A 14,735-nucleotide genomic window follows, 5' to 3' on the forward strand; every position below is an offset into this window, starting at 1 on the left:
GATCGGGGCGGGCTCAGGGCGGGATTGGGACCGGGACCGGGACGATGGGCGAGGTCGGAGCGATGGGCGAGGGCCGGGCCCGGGGCGAGCTCGGAGCAATGGGCGAGGGCGGGGCGCGGTCAGGGCGGAGGGCGGGGCGGTGGCTCTGGGGCGGGGCCTGGGGCGGGGCCATGGCCGGGTCCCCGCAGGCCGCGCTGCGGCCGCTGGGGGGCGCTGTGCCGGCCCTGCCCGCTCCGGACGGTGACGGGAACGGGAACGGAGAGAGCGGCCGGGCACGGACACGGGGATGGACAGACACGGACATACGGACTCGGACATGGAGACACAGCCACACAGTGACAGGGACACGGACTCACGGACACACAGCCACAACCACGCGCATTCCGTGGTGTTGTCACTCGTGTCCGTGCAGCGCACGAGGAGGGGGGCCGGGGGTGTCCCTGTCCCTGTCCCTGTCCCGGCTCCAGGGCCGCCCGGCGGGATCCCCGCTCTCGCTGCCCGGTCCCGGCGGGCCCGGAGCCGCTCGGTGCTCTCGGTGCCCGGAGCAGGGCCGGTCACACGCCGGGCTCGGTGCTGCTCCCGTAGGAGCCCCGGGGCTGCTCCGCCAGGGAACACCGGCCTCCGCTGGGAGGGAGGCACTGCCGGCCTTTGCCTCACGCGTTTTGAGTTATCTGTTCTTTTTCCCCCTCATTAAACTTTATCTCACCCCGGGCATTTTCCCCCCTCATGTTTGGTCTTCAGTTCTCTCCCGCCACGCCCCGGGGATAAGGGAGGAGGTGCCTTCCTTCAGGACCGGGTCAGCCTGCCTGGATGGTAAATAACCCAGCAGTTAACAGCCATGTGAGATGGAAAAATGGGAGCAATTTGGAGAATTAAATGCTGATTTATTCTAAAAGAGAAACTTAATTAAACTTTCTCTGCAGTCAAGAAGAAACTCTCTTATTGAAGTCTCGAATTCAGTTGTGGAGCTGGGTTTTGGAAGAGCTTGCTCATAATGGTACTAACACGGTCCCTGATAGACCAGATTAATTTATTGAACCTGCTTTCAGGTTTGCCTGCCGGGCTGGCCATGTAGTCTGGTACAAATTTTGCTCTCGAGGGCCAGTTCTTAAATAACATAAGTAACATATAAGTTCACAAGTAACATATTTGATTAGTGCAATAGTTATTGTGTCTCAGTTAATTGTATCATTAAACGTGACCTCTCAGGTTTCTGCATCAGCAGCCCTCTTGAATTCTGCCGTTTGGCTCTGCTTAACAGGCTTAAGCATTCTGCTACCAGCTCTTTATGGTTTCTCACAAAAAACCCTGGAAGTGATTGCCCACTGAAGAGAAACTGCAAACAAAACTCTGGGGCTGCACCTGCTCGCAGGAAAGCTGTGGACTGTCACATCATAACCCCAAAGAAATCAGATGCAATATTCTTACAAGGTCCTGCAGAGCACAAACTTTTTTTTTTTTTGTGGTTCCTTAGAGTGACTAAAGCAATACTTTGTTCTCAAAGCAGGATGGAAAAGATGTGTTCAGAAGAAGGCACACACTTTGTATGGGGAAATTTTCTTTTTTAATTTACAGCAGAAAGAATATAAAGCATTCAGAAAACATTTTCCATATTTTAAGGGCAATTCAAAACATTTTGCATGGTTCCAGCAGCTGAGTTCTTCAACAGATCCATTGATTCAGTGATGCTTTACATGCACAGTTACAAAAATAAAACTTACAAAAGAGAAGACATCTATACTAGTTTTACATGCAAGTCTTGGGGACCCCCCATTGGGCACCAGCTATTGTGTGGAACTGCCATAAGCGTGCAACCAGAGAGGGGGTTCATGTTATATTCTGTATTTCTTTCACACAGTATTACTGCTGTCGAATGTGTTTCACAAAGGAGCGATTCTATTATCAGAAGACAGAAGATCTGGCTCCTGGCACTTGGGAATTCAAATTTTCCTAGAAAGCTGCACTTACTTACATCTTAGGTGAATATTAAGTTCCACAACCAAGGAGAGGGATCGAAGAAATCACTTCACTGCGGGGGAGAGCTGCTCCCTGCCCAGTGACACACACTGAAGGGTTTCTGCCCGACACAACAAAGCACTTGGGAGCTGGGCTGGCCCTGAGCACGCCAGCAGCCCTGGAGCTGCGCTGCAGCACTGCCTGCATGCTCCACAGCCAGCACAGCCTTAAACGTTTGGCTGAAGCAGGATCTAGGTTAGTAGATACACCACCAGGCCCATGGATCTGGAAGAGTAAATTTGAAATAGCTCTGTATATTACTGAATGGTTTTCTGTAAAGACGAGGAGTTAGAACATTTCCACTGAGGTCACTACTCTTGTTAGGAACGGATCAATTCTATATTGTCACGTTACTGGCTGATGGGTGCAATATTTCGGTTTCCAAATGTCAAGAGTTCTTCCAGTACTAATACAGAGCATTTCCAATTCATTCCAAAGGAGATTCTTCAGCTTCTCCTGTTCTGTTTTGGCGTGAGAGGAGAATTTAATGGTTAAGGTTCCAATTGCAGACAGTAAATCAGGCCATGAGGCTGCCCACAGGCACAGTGTGAGCACCAGGCCATTTGTTTTGCTTTTTTCCCTTTTTTTTAAAATTGAATCAGGTCATAAAGCAGCAGTTCAGAAATGTACAAGAGAATTCTGATAATGAGCTATAGCACATCTACTGTAATTCAATGCTGGCAGTGAAAAGAAGTAATTAAAAACAGGTACAATTATAGAAAAGGCACCAAGAGCACTGACCCCAGTTTTTTTGCCACAATCTTTGTTTTTACTCTTCTTTTAAAGACACCAGTTTCAAAGCTTCCTATGTGTGAATATTTTTTGGCTTCACAACAAGCCTTGCGTTTAAACATTGCAGTTGGTGGCCGGGATCAAGCAAGAACAACTATTCCAAAACTAACAATCTCAAATTTACACAAGTTCATTCAGAAATTTTAAACTGCCACGAGCGAGACAAACAGACAGGAGCAGTTTCTGATCTCAGACACATGTACGTGACCCACAAGTAATGACACGGACTTCAGGAGTTTCTTCCCTTACATTCCTGTGTAATGAGGATCAGAACTGGTTCCCATTGTTGAGAATCTGTGACAGTTTTAAATTAGTAGCTCAATTTTTAAAAAAATCTAATTTCTTTGGCTCCTCACTATGTGGAAATAGCAATATACCATGACACCCCTACAGGATCAGTTTGCATCTTTTTTTTTAAGTTTTACTTAATTTTTTAAAATTTTTTGTGCAATTTTTATTACATTTTCTGACTTCCAGCAGGAGATATGAAAATGTGAAACATATTTTCTACTTTCGTACTATTTATTTATTTTTTTTCATTTTATGTTCATTCTAAGTGTTCTTTATTGGAGTGAGTGTATGGTGTTAAGCTAGATACGGTTTTTGTACTCTTATGATTATCTGCTTTGCAAAAGTAACTTAATTTTCTTAAGCAATATTAGCATTCACATTACTTGGCACCATTGGCAAAAAAAAAAAGAAAAAAAAAGAAAAAAAAAAGACGGGGGTAAAAAAAAAGAAGGAAGGAATACATAAATTAAACCCAACTGAACCAAACTCCTGGTAGCCAAAATCAAATGTAAACATATCCTTTTTTTCTTTTTTTTTTTTTTTAAAGTAATGTTGCTCTGCCTTTTTTTTCCTAAGTCTAAATACAGTAGCTCTTTTTTGCCATTTAGTCATGCTTTAGCAAAAATGTTCTTCTAAAGAACATTTAAAATAAAGTTTCTTATAGTGAAATAAAGTTTTTGTTTCATTTTACAGACCATAGCCACTAATGCTTTGCTTTGTTCATTTCTTTTTCTTGAGTTCATGCACATATCTCTTTAATATATACAATATGTACAAACAATACATCCACACTCTTCTCGTTCATTCAGACAAAACTATACAAATAATAATTTTATCTTGCCAAGTTATTGACCCTTTGTGAATAAAATATTTAGTAATTAATCAATATATTCCCTTTCAAATATTTTTTTCTCATTTTCCATTTCTACCTTCTATATATACAGAAACTGCCCAGATTTTGATGAAGTAGCCAAAATAAGAAATTTACTGGCCAGAATGCAGCACCACTGATCTTTAGGTGGCATAAAATGTCCAGGCAACATATGTACGTGACTCTGCAAAATGACAAGAGGTTTGACAAGTACACAAGAGAAAAAGCTACATGTTTTACAAATTATTTGAGAACTTAATTAAAACAATAGTACATGAAGGTAAGGCTAGAAAATAAAGTGCTGAATATGAGAGAAAGTACATGACAGTTGATATGTTTGCAGGTTCTAGTAAAAATACAAAACAAAAAAAAGTGTAAAACTTGCTTAAGCTGCTCTCTCCATTCCTCATGCAATACCCGTGTCTCTCATCCACCAAACCCCTCCTGTAAGTTCCCACGGGATGTATTAAAAACCTGCAGATTTAAAAAGTTGCATTAAGTGTGCTGTAGAGGTTTAAATAAAACACAAAGGACAGGAGTGCGAAGGAAATGAGGATGCATGGACCCAATAAAGATGTACTGATCTAAGCCCCTCCACTGAGACTCTCAAAGCTTCAGTTTCTTGGAGATGACTGACAGGTGCAGGAACAGCATTCTTGTGTTGCTTGTGCATTCCCACCTTTTCTGAACAATATTTTTGGTATAATATTTGTACAGTTCCACATGTTGTTTAATACAGCCCTATATGAAAAGGATAATTAATTAATCGCTTCTTCCTTCCTCCTCGGAGAATGAAGCAACTCACGATTTCCTCCTGGTGTCTTGTTTTCCCCACGATCCAACAGAAGATTGAGTTCCAAGATGTCTTGCTGAACAAATTAAAAGTTGTCCATGAAAGTGCAAATGCAATGACCAAAACATTACTGTTAAAATCCTGCAGCTGGTATTTCCAGAACTGCAGTGGGTATTTTTGTTGTTGTTGCATGTCTCTGCTAAAAACAGAAAATGAAAACAGTCTGAAAAGCAATGTCACATTGCTACGGGATGCTGCTGCGTATCTTCAAGTTCCTTGGCCTTTTTCAATTCTTTCACTCTGAAAAAACAAAGAGGAGCTATGTAACACTTCTACTACAAATCTCTTGCAGACAGAACAATGACAAGGATTCATCACTCCAACCTCCCGTGCAGAAGAGGCAGCTCCCAGAGACACGAGAGGAAGGCAACACCTTCCCAACACCACAAACAGCTGGGAAGTGCAAGAAAGGCCACTGGGGATCCCAAACAAACACCTTTGGAGAGACACACTTGGTTCCACTGCTTTTCCTCAGTGCTGGGATTGATTCTGGTGTCAGCCTGATCCCTTAGGGTTCCCTGGACTGCTGGTCCTGCCTGACCCTGCAGCTGCTCACAGCAAAGGGGTGTCCTTTGTTCAGTGCTGTTCCTTCTCTCCACACAGTGCTCAGGCAGTGACAGCACAGTGGGGGAAAATCAGCCTGTGCAGCTTGGAAAGGAAGCCTGGAGTGTACAGAGAACCTCACAGAAGGAAGTGCTTATGTACAAGCACAAGACCTGGTATGGGTGAAGAAAGGCACTTTGCTTCTCAAGTTCTCCAGCTGCTGTGCCCTGTGTTTATCATGCTGCTGGCAGCATGGTTTGTGCTGTCCCAGCAGGGCAGGACGCTGTGTGCCAAGGGAGATGAACCTGCAGTGTGGAAGTCACTCCTCCTATGTGTGGCCAGTTCTGAACTTTCCCAAATGCATCCATAATCACCTCCTCTAACTCATCAACACAAGAACTAACCATCACTGAGAGCTGAAAGAGTTAAAGGGTGAAAAGAAGGGAATAAATTCAATCCCATCAAGTGGAGCAGAGCTCTGCACTGGAGCTTGGGCAGCAGGAATAATTCTGCTCAAACTAAGAACCTGGCTGTGTGCAGTGGAAAGGAGCCAGAACAGATCCAAAGGCATTCCTGTGCTGCCCAGCTGTGCTTGGGGCTGGCTCTGCCTCCCCTTGCAGGGAGTTCCTCTGCACTGAGATCCCTTTGCCACCTGCCTCCACATGTCTACCCTCTGCTCCTGCAAGGGAAGTCCCCTGCAAAAGGAGCAGATTACAGAAAAAAAAAAAAAAGATTTAGCTAAGCCTGTACAGGCTCAAGTGCTCATGTGATGCTGCAAAAACTTGAAAGGACAAGTAACAAAGGTATAGTACAAAAAATAGTGTCAGAGATGCAAGTCTGTGTTAGGCAACCAGCCAGAAGTGAAAGAATGTAACAAATCCCAAGTAAATAAAAGTAAAAATACACATCAGGAGAGCTGAGCAGCAGCAATGACAGTTTGTAGCTACTGTGCACAGACTTACACCCACACATCTTTTGGCTCTTGCACCAGCCTGCTAATTAAGGATAGAATCAAGGCTATAAATTGATCTCTATAAATACACCTCCATCTCACCATTTTATTTATTCATTTTTCTGCATGTACTATTAGTCAGAAGCACAGTGAAAAGGGAGCTGGCTGCTTCTACCTCTGTTTTAGTTGACTCAAAGGCTCTAGCACTCAAATGCATTCTTAGTATTTGTGAAATGTGGCCAACAGGGGTCAAATCAGACTAACCTGTACACAGGTTAGACCTTTTAAAATTATTCTAACTTCACTGCTGGAGAATATCATGTATGGAAGGAAAGACAGCTTCACAGAGAAATCTTCAGGAAGATTTTGGCTCTACACAGGTTGGGGTCTAAAAGAGCCTGTAGATATCAAGAGGCTCCAGCACTGCACAGAAGGCAGCACAAGCCTCCAAGTTTGTTCTCTAAGAGTTCTAAGTTCACTGGGGTTTTTCATGCTGGGTACAGCCAGATCCCCTTTTCATTGCAGGAAACACAGGAGGGCTGAAACAGTAAGCCAAAACAGTGACAAATGACAAGTTACTCATCTTAGTACATCTACTTTTATTTTCTTGGTGCAGAAAAGCAGCCTCTCCCTTGAATTTTTAAGTAATATTTCTAGTAGTGCACCATTTAGGAGCAGGAGAGCCAGAATCCCTGGTGCTGTGCTAGAAAAGATGTTGTGTCTCTGTGCAATGGACAATTTCAAAGCTTAGATTAGCTGTGTTTAAGGTACCATCAATTAATGCATGGTTTGCAGTGCAACTTCCAAGTGTTTTCTGTTGCACTTCAGTACTGTAATGTAAAATTAACCTGTTATTACAGATCTCTCACTGAGAACATGCACATTGAATAAGCTGGTGGCTCTTAGTGAGACATGCTATTCCTTACTTCAGCACTTCACATGCAAGGGCTACACTAACAAAGCACTTCCACTGAAGAATGCAAGACATGCTTTGCTGCAAACTTCAACCTACAGCATGCAATATCTGCACTGGTGCACAACTATTGCATCTGTTTGCCTGGAACACACATGCCAACAGAAGTTCATTATTGCAGCACTCAGCATTTGCACTAAAACAGGTCCTGGTTCAGAAACAGAATCACAGAATCATAGAATGTAAAGGGTGGGAAGAGACCTTGAAGATTTTCTAGCCCCAACTCCCCTGCCATGGGCAGGGACACCTTCCACTCTCCCAGGGTGCTCAAGGCCACGTCCAACCTGGCCTTGAACACTTCCAGGGATGGGGCAGCCACAGCTGCTCTGGGTAACTTATTCCAGTCTCATAATCCTCACAGAAGAAAAAAATTCTTCTTAATATCTAAACTAAAATCCCCCTCTTTGAACTTGTATCAATTACTCTTCACCCTATCACTACAGTTCTGGAGGAAAAGTCCCTTTTCTAGCTCCCTGTAGCACCCTCCACACTGGAAGGTGCTGTGAGCTCTCCACACAACCTTTTCTTCTCCAGGCTGAGCAGCCCCAATTTTCTCAGCCTGTCTTTGTAGGGGAGGTGCTCCAGTCCTCTCTTACCAACTTCACAGCATCCTTTGGACTTGCTCCAACAGTCCCATGTCCTTCTCTTGTTGGGGACACCAGAACTGTGTGCAGGACTGACAAGAGCAGAGTAGAGGGTGAGGATTCCCACCTCTCCCCCTGGCCATGCTCCTTTGGCTGCAGCCCAGGACACAATTGGTTTCTGGGCTGGGAGTACTCAGGGCCAGCTCATGGGGAGTTTTTCATCAACAATGACCCAAGTTTTTCTCCATGAGGCTGTTTCCAATCATTTCTCCACCCAGCCTGTCTCTGTGTGTGTGATTGCCCAGACCCAGGTGTTGGACCTTGAACTTTACTCTGCTCCTGAGGTTCAGTCCCACCTCTGCAGCCTGTGCAGGTCCCTCTGGATCCATCCCTTCCCTCCCACACAGCTCAGTGCTCTCAGCAAACTCACTGAGGGTGCCCCAAATGCCCCTGACCATGGCACTGACCAAGATGTTGAACAGTATCAGCCCCACTATGACCCCACTCATCACTGGCCTTCACAGGGACCATAAACCACTGACCACAGCCCTCTGCACACAGCCAAGCAGCCAGTTCTTCATCCACCCAGGGGTCCATCCCCAAAACCATGTCCCTCCCATTTAGAGACAAGGACATGGGACAGAGTCAAACACTTTGCATTTGCACCACTTTCCTTGCTCAGGTGGGATTTACATCATTTACATGCAGGTGTAATAATTACTTCTGAAAACCAGACACAAAACAGTACAGAATTTCCCTGAAGGTACAAACTGAAATCTGCCACAGGTACATAACTAAAAGATGCTATTTAGGATGTAATGGCTTAAAACAAACCCTGCATTGCATAGCATTTACACACTTAGGCCTCAAGATGATAACCACCCAAATTCACTAAGCTACCATATTTTTTTAAAATTATCTACCATATTTTTTAAAATTATCTAACAATTTTTTTTTAAATGATCTCTTTGTGCAATAGTGTGTGTGTGTCCCACTACAGGTAGGTACTGGGAGTCCTTTATTCCATTAACACACTGCTGGTAGATATGGAAACTTGCAGTCTGCAGCTCTCAGCCTCTCCTCCTCTCTCCAGAGCTCGCCCTGGGATGCCAGGGAAGTTCTTCCTTCTCCTTGGCACCTGCTCACCATGGGCTCTGCAGCAGGCACAGACAAATGAACTGAAATTCCTCCAAATGGTACCAAAAATGGAACCGGTGCATGGCCAGAGTGTCACTGGGAAGCTCTGAGGTGTTGTTGTGAACCTCATGCTGCTTCCTCAAACCATGACAAACAGGAGGTGCCAGAACCAGTGCATGCACCAAGGTAATCATTATCTGAAATGCTTTGTCAAGAGAACCTAAAAATAACTGTCTTCAACCAATTCTTTCTTGGATAGCCTGCACTGCAGCTTTTCCTATGTCTTAGAAGTCCTTTCAGTCTTTTCTTAACTCTTCTTGAGTTGCTCACTCAGTGGCACTTGATTTGATTACAACAACAGCAGGGGATTGGTATTTCTCTTCATTAATACTCAGAGTAATGAATCCTCAAAATTCCAACTGCAGTTAAAAAATACAGGTTGACCAGGGAAGAATTTTGGACAAATTAAGACCCTAGAGAATAGAAAGTGCTGCTAGGAGAGATTTTAAGTGAACAACATAGCACTGCCTTCATGCTAGGAGGCAATCTTCTTTGGTTAACACTTTTCCAGTCTTAAACTGAGGCAGGGAAGAGAACCCAAGTGTAGCATTTGCAGTTACAAGCATTAATAAACTGCTGCAAGGAAAAGAACACTACTGGGATTTACAGAATTGAACAGCAGAAAGAAATGTTCTTAGAGAAGATGTTTCACTCCAGTCTGGTAGACTTGCAGTGAGATTATTTTTTTAAACAACAGAAGAAATGAGAGCAATGAAGTGACAGCAGCAGGCCAGGTGCTGCTGGATGGTTGCAAACCTCTCCAGGAGTCTACAAGCTCTGTCAGGCTGGTTTGGATCACTTCTGGGAGAGCTGAATGAGGGCTGGAGCCAGGACAGCTCAAGTGATGCCCAGAATGGGAAAGAGGCCCTGACTTTTGCAGCTCTCCAAACAAAAAGCACCAAACTATTCCAGCAGCTCTGAAACCATGCACAGAACTGGGTTTTGACTGTACAGCTGATTTTGCACTGATGAAGCCTTGAACACTTCCCCAGATAACATTCTCCAGACAATAAGCATTTCTAAGGCACAAAGTTATTCCCTCTGCAAGAGCTGAAGAGCAGATGGAAGGAGAAAGCACGTGCAATAGAGATGACCTGAGGTGTCTGAAATCACAGCCGTGAGGCTGACATACACAAAGGGAAGAGAAGATGATTTCAAACATGAGCTTTGAACCCTGACCCTTGGGAGATACATCCTGGATCCCAAACTGCTCCAGCCAGCCAAAGTTTCTGCCCCTCACACCGTGTTGCTCACTTGGACAGCGTACAGGGGTGCATCACCATGTGCTGAAGCAATGTAGAAAGCAACAGCCCCAGCAAGTGGCAGCTCCTCTCCCCATGCCCTCCCAGTCCTGGACAGGCTCTCAGCACATGAACCAGCCCTGCTCAGAGAAGGTCTCAGCAAAGGATGGCTCCATGGGTAAAGCATAACACAAAGCTGCTCCATCAGAGTGACTCTAATGCCCAGCCAAGGAAATGCTGAATGAATCCAAATGCTGAAGATCAGTTCACAGGACAGGGTGCAAGAGCCAGAGAAGGCTGGCTGGTGAGTTTTACCTGTTGCTCTGAGAGCTGATATAGCCTGTGGGATATTTAAGACAAGGGAGATCTTGCCTTTTTCCAGATACCTCATTTAGGCAGCAAAACAAAAAAGACAGAAAGGCCCAATAAGAACAACACCCCAGAGCATGCAGTCTGCAATTTAATACACACATCTGAGCTCCAAACACAGTCAGCCCCTGCAAGAGGGAAATGAAAAGAGAAATTACTTTGAAAACTTTTGTTGCAGATACAGTGATGCATATCCCAACATGACATTTTCACACATTGTCCTGGACTCAAACAAATGGGACTTTCCTACCCCTTGAAATTTTCCCCTATTCTTCATCTTACTAAGAGAGGCAAGAAACCAGGAACCTCAATGCAATCTCTGCTGCACTGCACAGATTAAAACCACATTAAAAATACAAGTCCTAGATGCACAGGAGTAGGAAAAGGTTTGTTGCTAAAATGCCAAAAGAGGCAAAAGTATGCAGAGAACAACAAAACACAGCAGATGTTGTTTATTCAGGTATGAAATGCAGGTGTACTTACCACAGAAATTACTTCAGATGCTACACACTTAACTCCCCAAAAGTGGAGAGCAGCATTTAATTAAACTGTGAGAGCATGGTGGGGCAAGGGGGCTTACTGTACATGAAAGGTGAATGAAGGCAGGTTTTATTACTCATTATCATGGGTAACAAGTGCACTTGTTCTGCCCCACAGAGGACAGAAGTTTTGCTGTAGGCAGAAGGTGCCTGACCTGTCATCCCCCTTGAGATGGCAAAGACTCACTCCTTGTGATCTCCTCAGATCATCTCCTGCCAAGGGCAGGGCAGAAAGGGGCACCCTGCAGGCAGCTGTGCAGTTTGTTCACCTCTACACCTGGACTGGGAGCAAAACTCTCTTTTGCAGGCGATTACAGAGGATGGTTTGACCAAAATGAAGGCAAACTTTTGTGTAGGGGGGCATGGTGAGTAGCTGAAATCTCTCTACTAAAGCAGGTTTCCTTGAGATGAAAACTGTTACTCAAAGGCAACAGCAACTGGGTTTTTTCCCCTAAAATATATTTTAATTTCTGCTGCAGAAGGATACCAAGTCTCATTTCACAAGAGTCAGCCAGTAAAATCTCCTGCCTCTTCCTCTTTACTGATCCTGGTCTAATGCCACTCAAATAAATCCAGGGGAAAAAAATCACTCAGTTTGGAAAGTTTTAAAGCTGAAACCCAGGAGCAAATGCTGCAATCATTTCTCTGCACACTCCAACAGCACATGTGCAGGAAACACCCAATTTGTGTAGTACAAACACATCTGCAGGCACTCCCTGAGCAGGGGGGGCTGTGCCAGCCTGTGCCCATCAGCAGCCCTGGGCACACTCCTGGTGTTTGTGCACTCCAGAACACACACCCACACACAGGGTGCTGCCAGAAGGAAAAGCAGCACAGAACTTTTGCCATTACAGACTTACTTTGGCACAACAGCAGCCAGTACACACTGAGATAGCTCACAGTTTACTTTTTCCACCCCATTTCCCCATCCATCACAATCATTGGTCATCCCAGGCAAAACCTGCAAATGCTACCAAACATCCAGAATCTTCTTCCTGCTAATTTCTCATATGCTGTCACATACACAAAGCCTTAAAAGTAAATAATTTCTCCTCCAACACTGACAACTGGCCTCTGCTCACAGCAGAGCCTGCCCTCAGGGCACATCTGGGCCTCTGCCCTATTTCAAACACTCCTACTTCATCTGTTCGTAGTAAAACCTCCAAATTTTAACTTGTAAAAGAACAGGAACATAACAAAAAATGGTAGCACAGAAATTACTATTTGGAAACAAATGTCATTAGCTGCTCCTTTGTTAGCATAAATAGTTAAACAAATAATGGTGTCTGCAGCAGGCCCAGGCTCAATTAATGCTCTCACTCTTGAGTCTTGAAAAGGATCTCTGCAACTCCAAGTCAATGAAATTTGGTCATCAACAATGCAGTTTTATTTTTACAACATTGCATGGACACAAGGGTCCAGGCCACCACTCTCTTGGCTGAAAACAGGAGCAATAAGCACACAAATGTTGAAGTTTCTGGCAGCAGTTTTCTTTTACAAAAAACCTTGCTGCCCTAACAAACTCTCAGGTGTGAGATGGAACAGAGCAGCTTGCTGGCACTTGAGACACATGCCTTGAGAAACCTGTCACAGGAATTCTCCTACTGATACCTAAAGATTTGTAGCTTTTTCATGTACTTGTAGCTTTGTAGGTTTCTAATATACAGTTTTATAGTTTCTAGCACTTTCTTAGCTGTTCAATAGCTAACCCTTTTTAACACATTATGTCACACTCTTGAAATTCTACTTAGTTTTATTTTCAAGAAAAGAACAAGGACATCTTGTTTTGCAGCAGCATTTGAGAGTCAAAACAAGATACAGGGCAAAGAACCTCCTGGAGACACTCCAAGGGGCAGGCCTAGGGGGGAAACCATTGGAGTTACCTGCTAGATACACTAATTAATTAGCCTTATAAAAACTGTACAAATCCTATACCACACATGCTCTTACCTATGTTTTCTGCACCTGAATGCTTTCATTAAAGACCTGCTCTTTGTATTAGCCCTTTAATCTTGTTTGGAAAGCTTTTCTTTTGATTCCAGGCAACACCACCTCTTGCCAGGCTGCTGTCCCACACCCACCCAGCCACTAACATGACTGAGCACACAGGTGAGGGGGCTCTTCATGCTGAGAATGAGACTCCCAACAGATGCTCTCCTGGCACTTACTATAACACAGTTACAGCATCTTCACTTGATTTTTTTTTCCTTCCCAATATGTGGATTAATAAATGAGATAAACAACTGTCAAAAAGCTGGCCCTGTAAAGGAACCAGATATGTAACTTACCAAAGATCAACTTATAGAAGATAAACTGGTGCTTAACCACCTTTGGGAGTGAAGAGCAGTGTGAGGAGCTCTTCTGCAGAAATAAATCCTCATTTAGAGTAGGCTGCACCTGCAGTGCAGCTTCCTATGATCTACCCTGAATGCTGCTGCAGCCCATGACAACAGAGTTCACTGAGTGTGTGAGTGCAGACCCTGTCAAATTCCAACATCCACTCACAGCCATTTTGGATACTGAAAAAATCCCCCACCAACAATGCCATCTGAGCATGCCCATGATGAATATACATGTCCTTTTTCACACATTCATGCACTGGTAACATCTACTGCAGAGCTCTGTCCTGTTACAAAAGCAGCAGTGTTAGTCATTGCAGTAGGGTTAGTTTATTAAAGATTCTTTCATAAAATTAATGGAGGTGAAACTTACTGGCATATCTCGGCCACAGCCCCATGCAAGCAAGCAGAAAGCAAATATATATTTAAAATGGAAGAGAGGAACTGGCTAGCAGGCAGCTACACTCACCCTTTTGTACAGCCTATGGTCCACCAGAGGGCTTTAGAGTGCAAAACAATACCAAAGAGCCATTAGACACACATGGCAACAACCATACCTTACCCAGAGCTTCACTTCAGGGAGGAGGAGACAGCACTTCTGCTTGCCTGGAGAGAAAGAACCCTTCCCACTCCTGCCTAGGGACTCCTCTTTGCCAGGGAAGTGTCCTGTGTTTAGGTGCTTTAGGGCAGAAAGTTATAAGCAAGTAGAAAAAACCCAACACTGTCATTCCCGTGGCATTTCTACTGCATCCTGCCTCCCCTGGCAGCATCACCTCTTTTCTATCTCATCCCAAATGCTACTCCACAGAAAACACTGCAGATCATAATTCCATCTTAGCAATGGTTTAGATATCCCCCAGAAGAGTAAAAGTTTCCTACAAATCGGAGAAAGAGCAGGAAATAGGAGGTTACCTTCCCAAAGCAAGCTGGCTGTACCACACATGAACTCAGCTCAGCAATTCCAAACCCACTGGAGCTCCTGGACTTCCTTGCAGCTCTAGATTTGTCACATCTGGGGATCACTAAGTAGGTGGAGCCTTTCCAAAATTATTAACTACGCAAAGCTTTGGTTCTGCCTCAGGACAGTGAGCCTGGAGGCAGCTGTTAGGGGCAAGCTCTGGCCTGGAATTTAGTCAAGTACAAGCTGACAGCTTTGGGCACCATGGGAAGATGGG

General features: G+C 44.5%; 1 protein-coding gene across 3 annotated transcripts in view; it reads right to left on the reverse strand.

Annotated features, from left to right (window-relative positions):
- Positions 1 to 3,529: 3,529 nt before the first annotated feature.
- Positions 3,530 to 14,735, reverse strand: part of CAMTA1 (calmodulin binding transcription activator 1) — a 241,787-nt gene continuing 230,581 nt past the window's right edge. For 2 of the 3 annotated variants that reach the window (XM_058818598.1, XM_058818599.1), the window contains exons 13-14: positions 14,030 to 14,060; positions 3,530 to 5,063 (exon numbers count right to left, since the gene is read on the reverse strand). In XM_058818598.1, the coding sequence (XP_058674581.1) occupies positions 5,031 to 5,063; positions 14,030 to 14,060 (64 nt within the window). In that variant the 3' untranslated portion in view covers positions 3,530 to 5,030. Of the gene's footprint in view, positions 5,064 to 10,628; positions 10,811 to 14,029; positions 14,061 to 14,735 lie in introns of all 3 variants that reach the window. The other variant, XM_058818600.1, reaches the window with a different exon arrangement.

The sequence above is a fragment of the Ammospiza caudacuta genome, chromosome 22 (genome assembly GCF_027887145.1).
Source record: "Ammospiza caudacuta isolate bAmmCau1 chromosome 22, bAmmCau1.pri, whole genome shotgun sequence".
NCBI lineage: Eukaryota > Metazoa > Chordata > Aves > Passeriformes > Passerellidae > Ammospiza > Ammospiza caudacuta.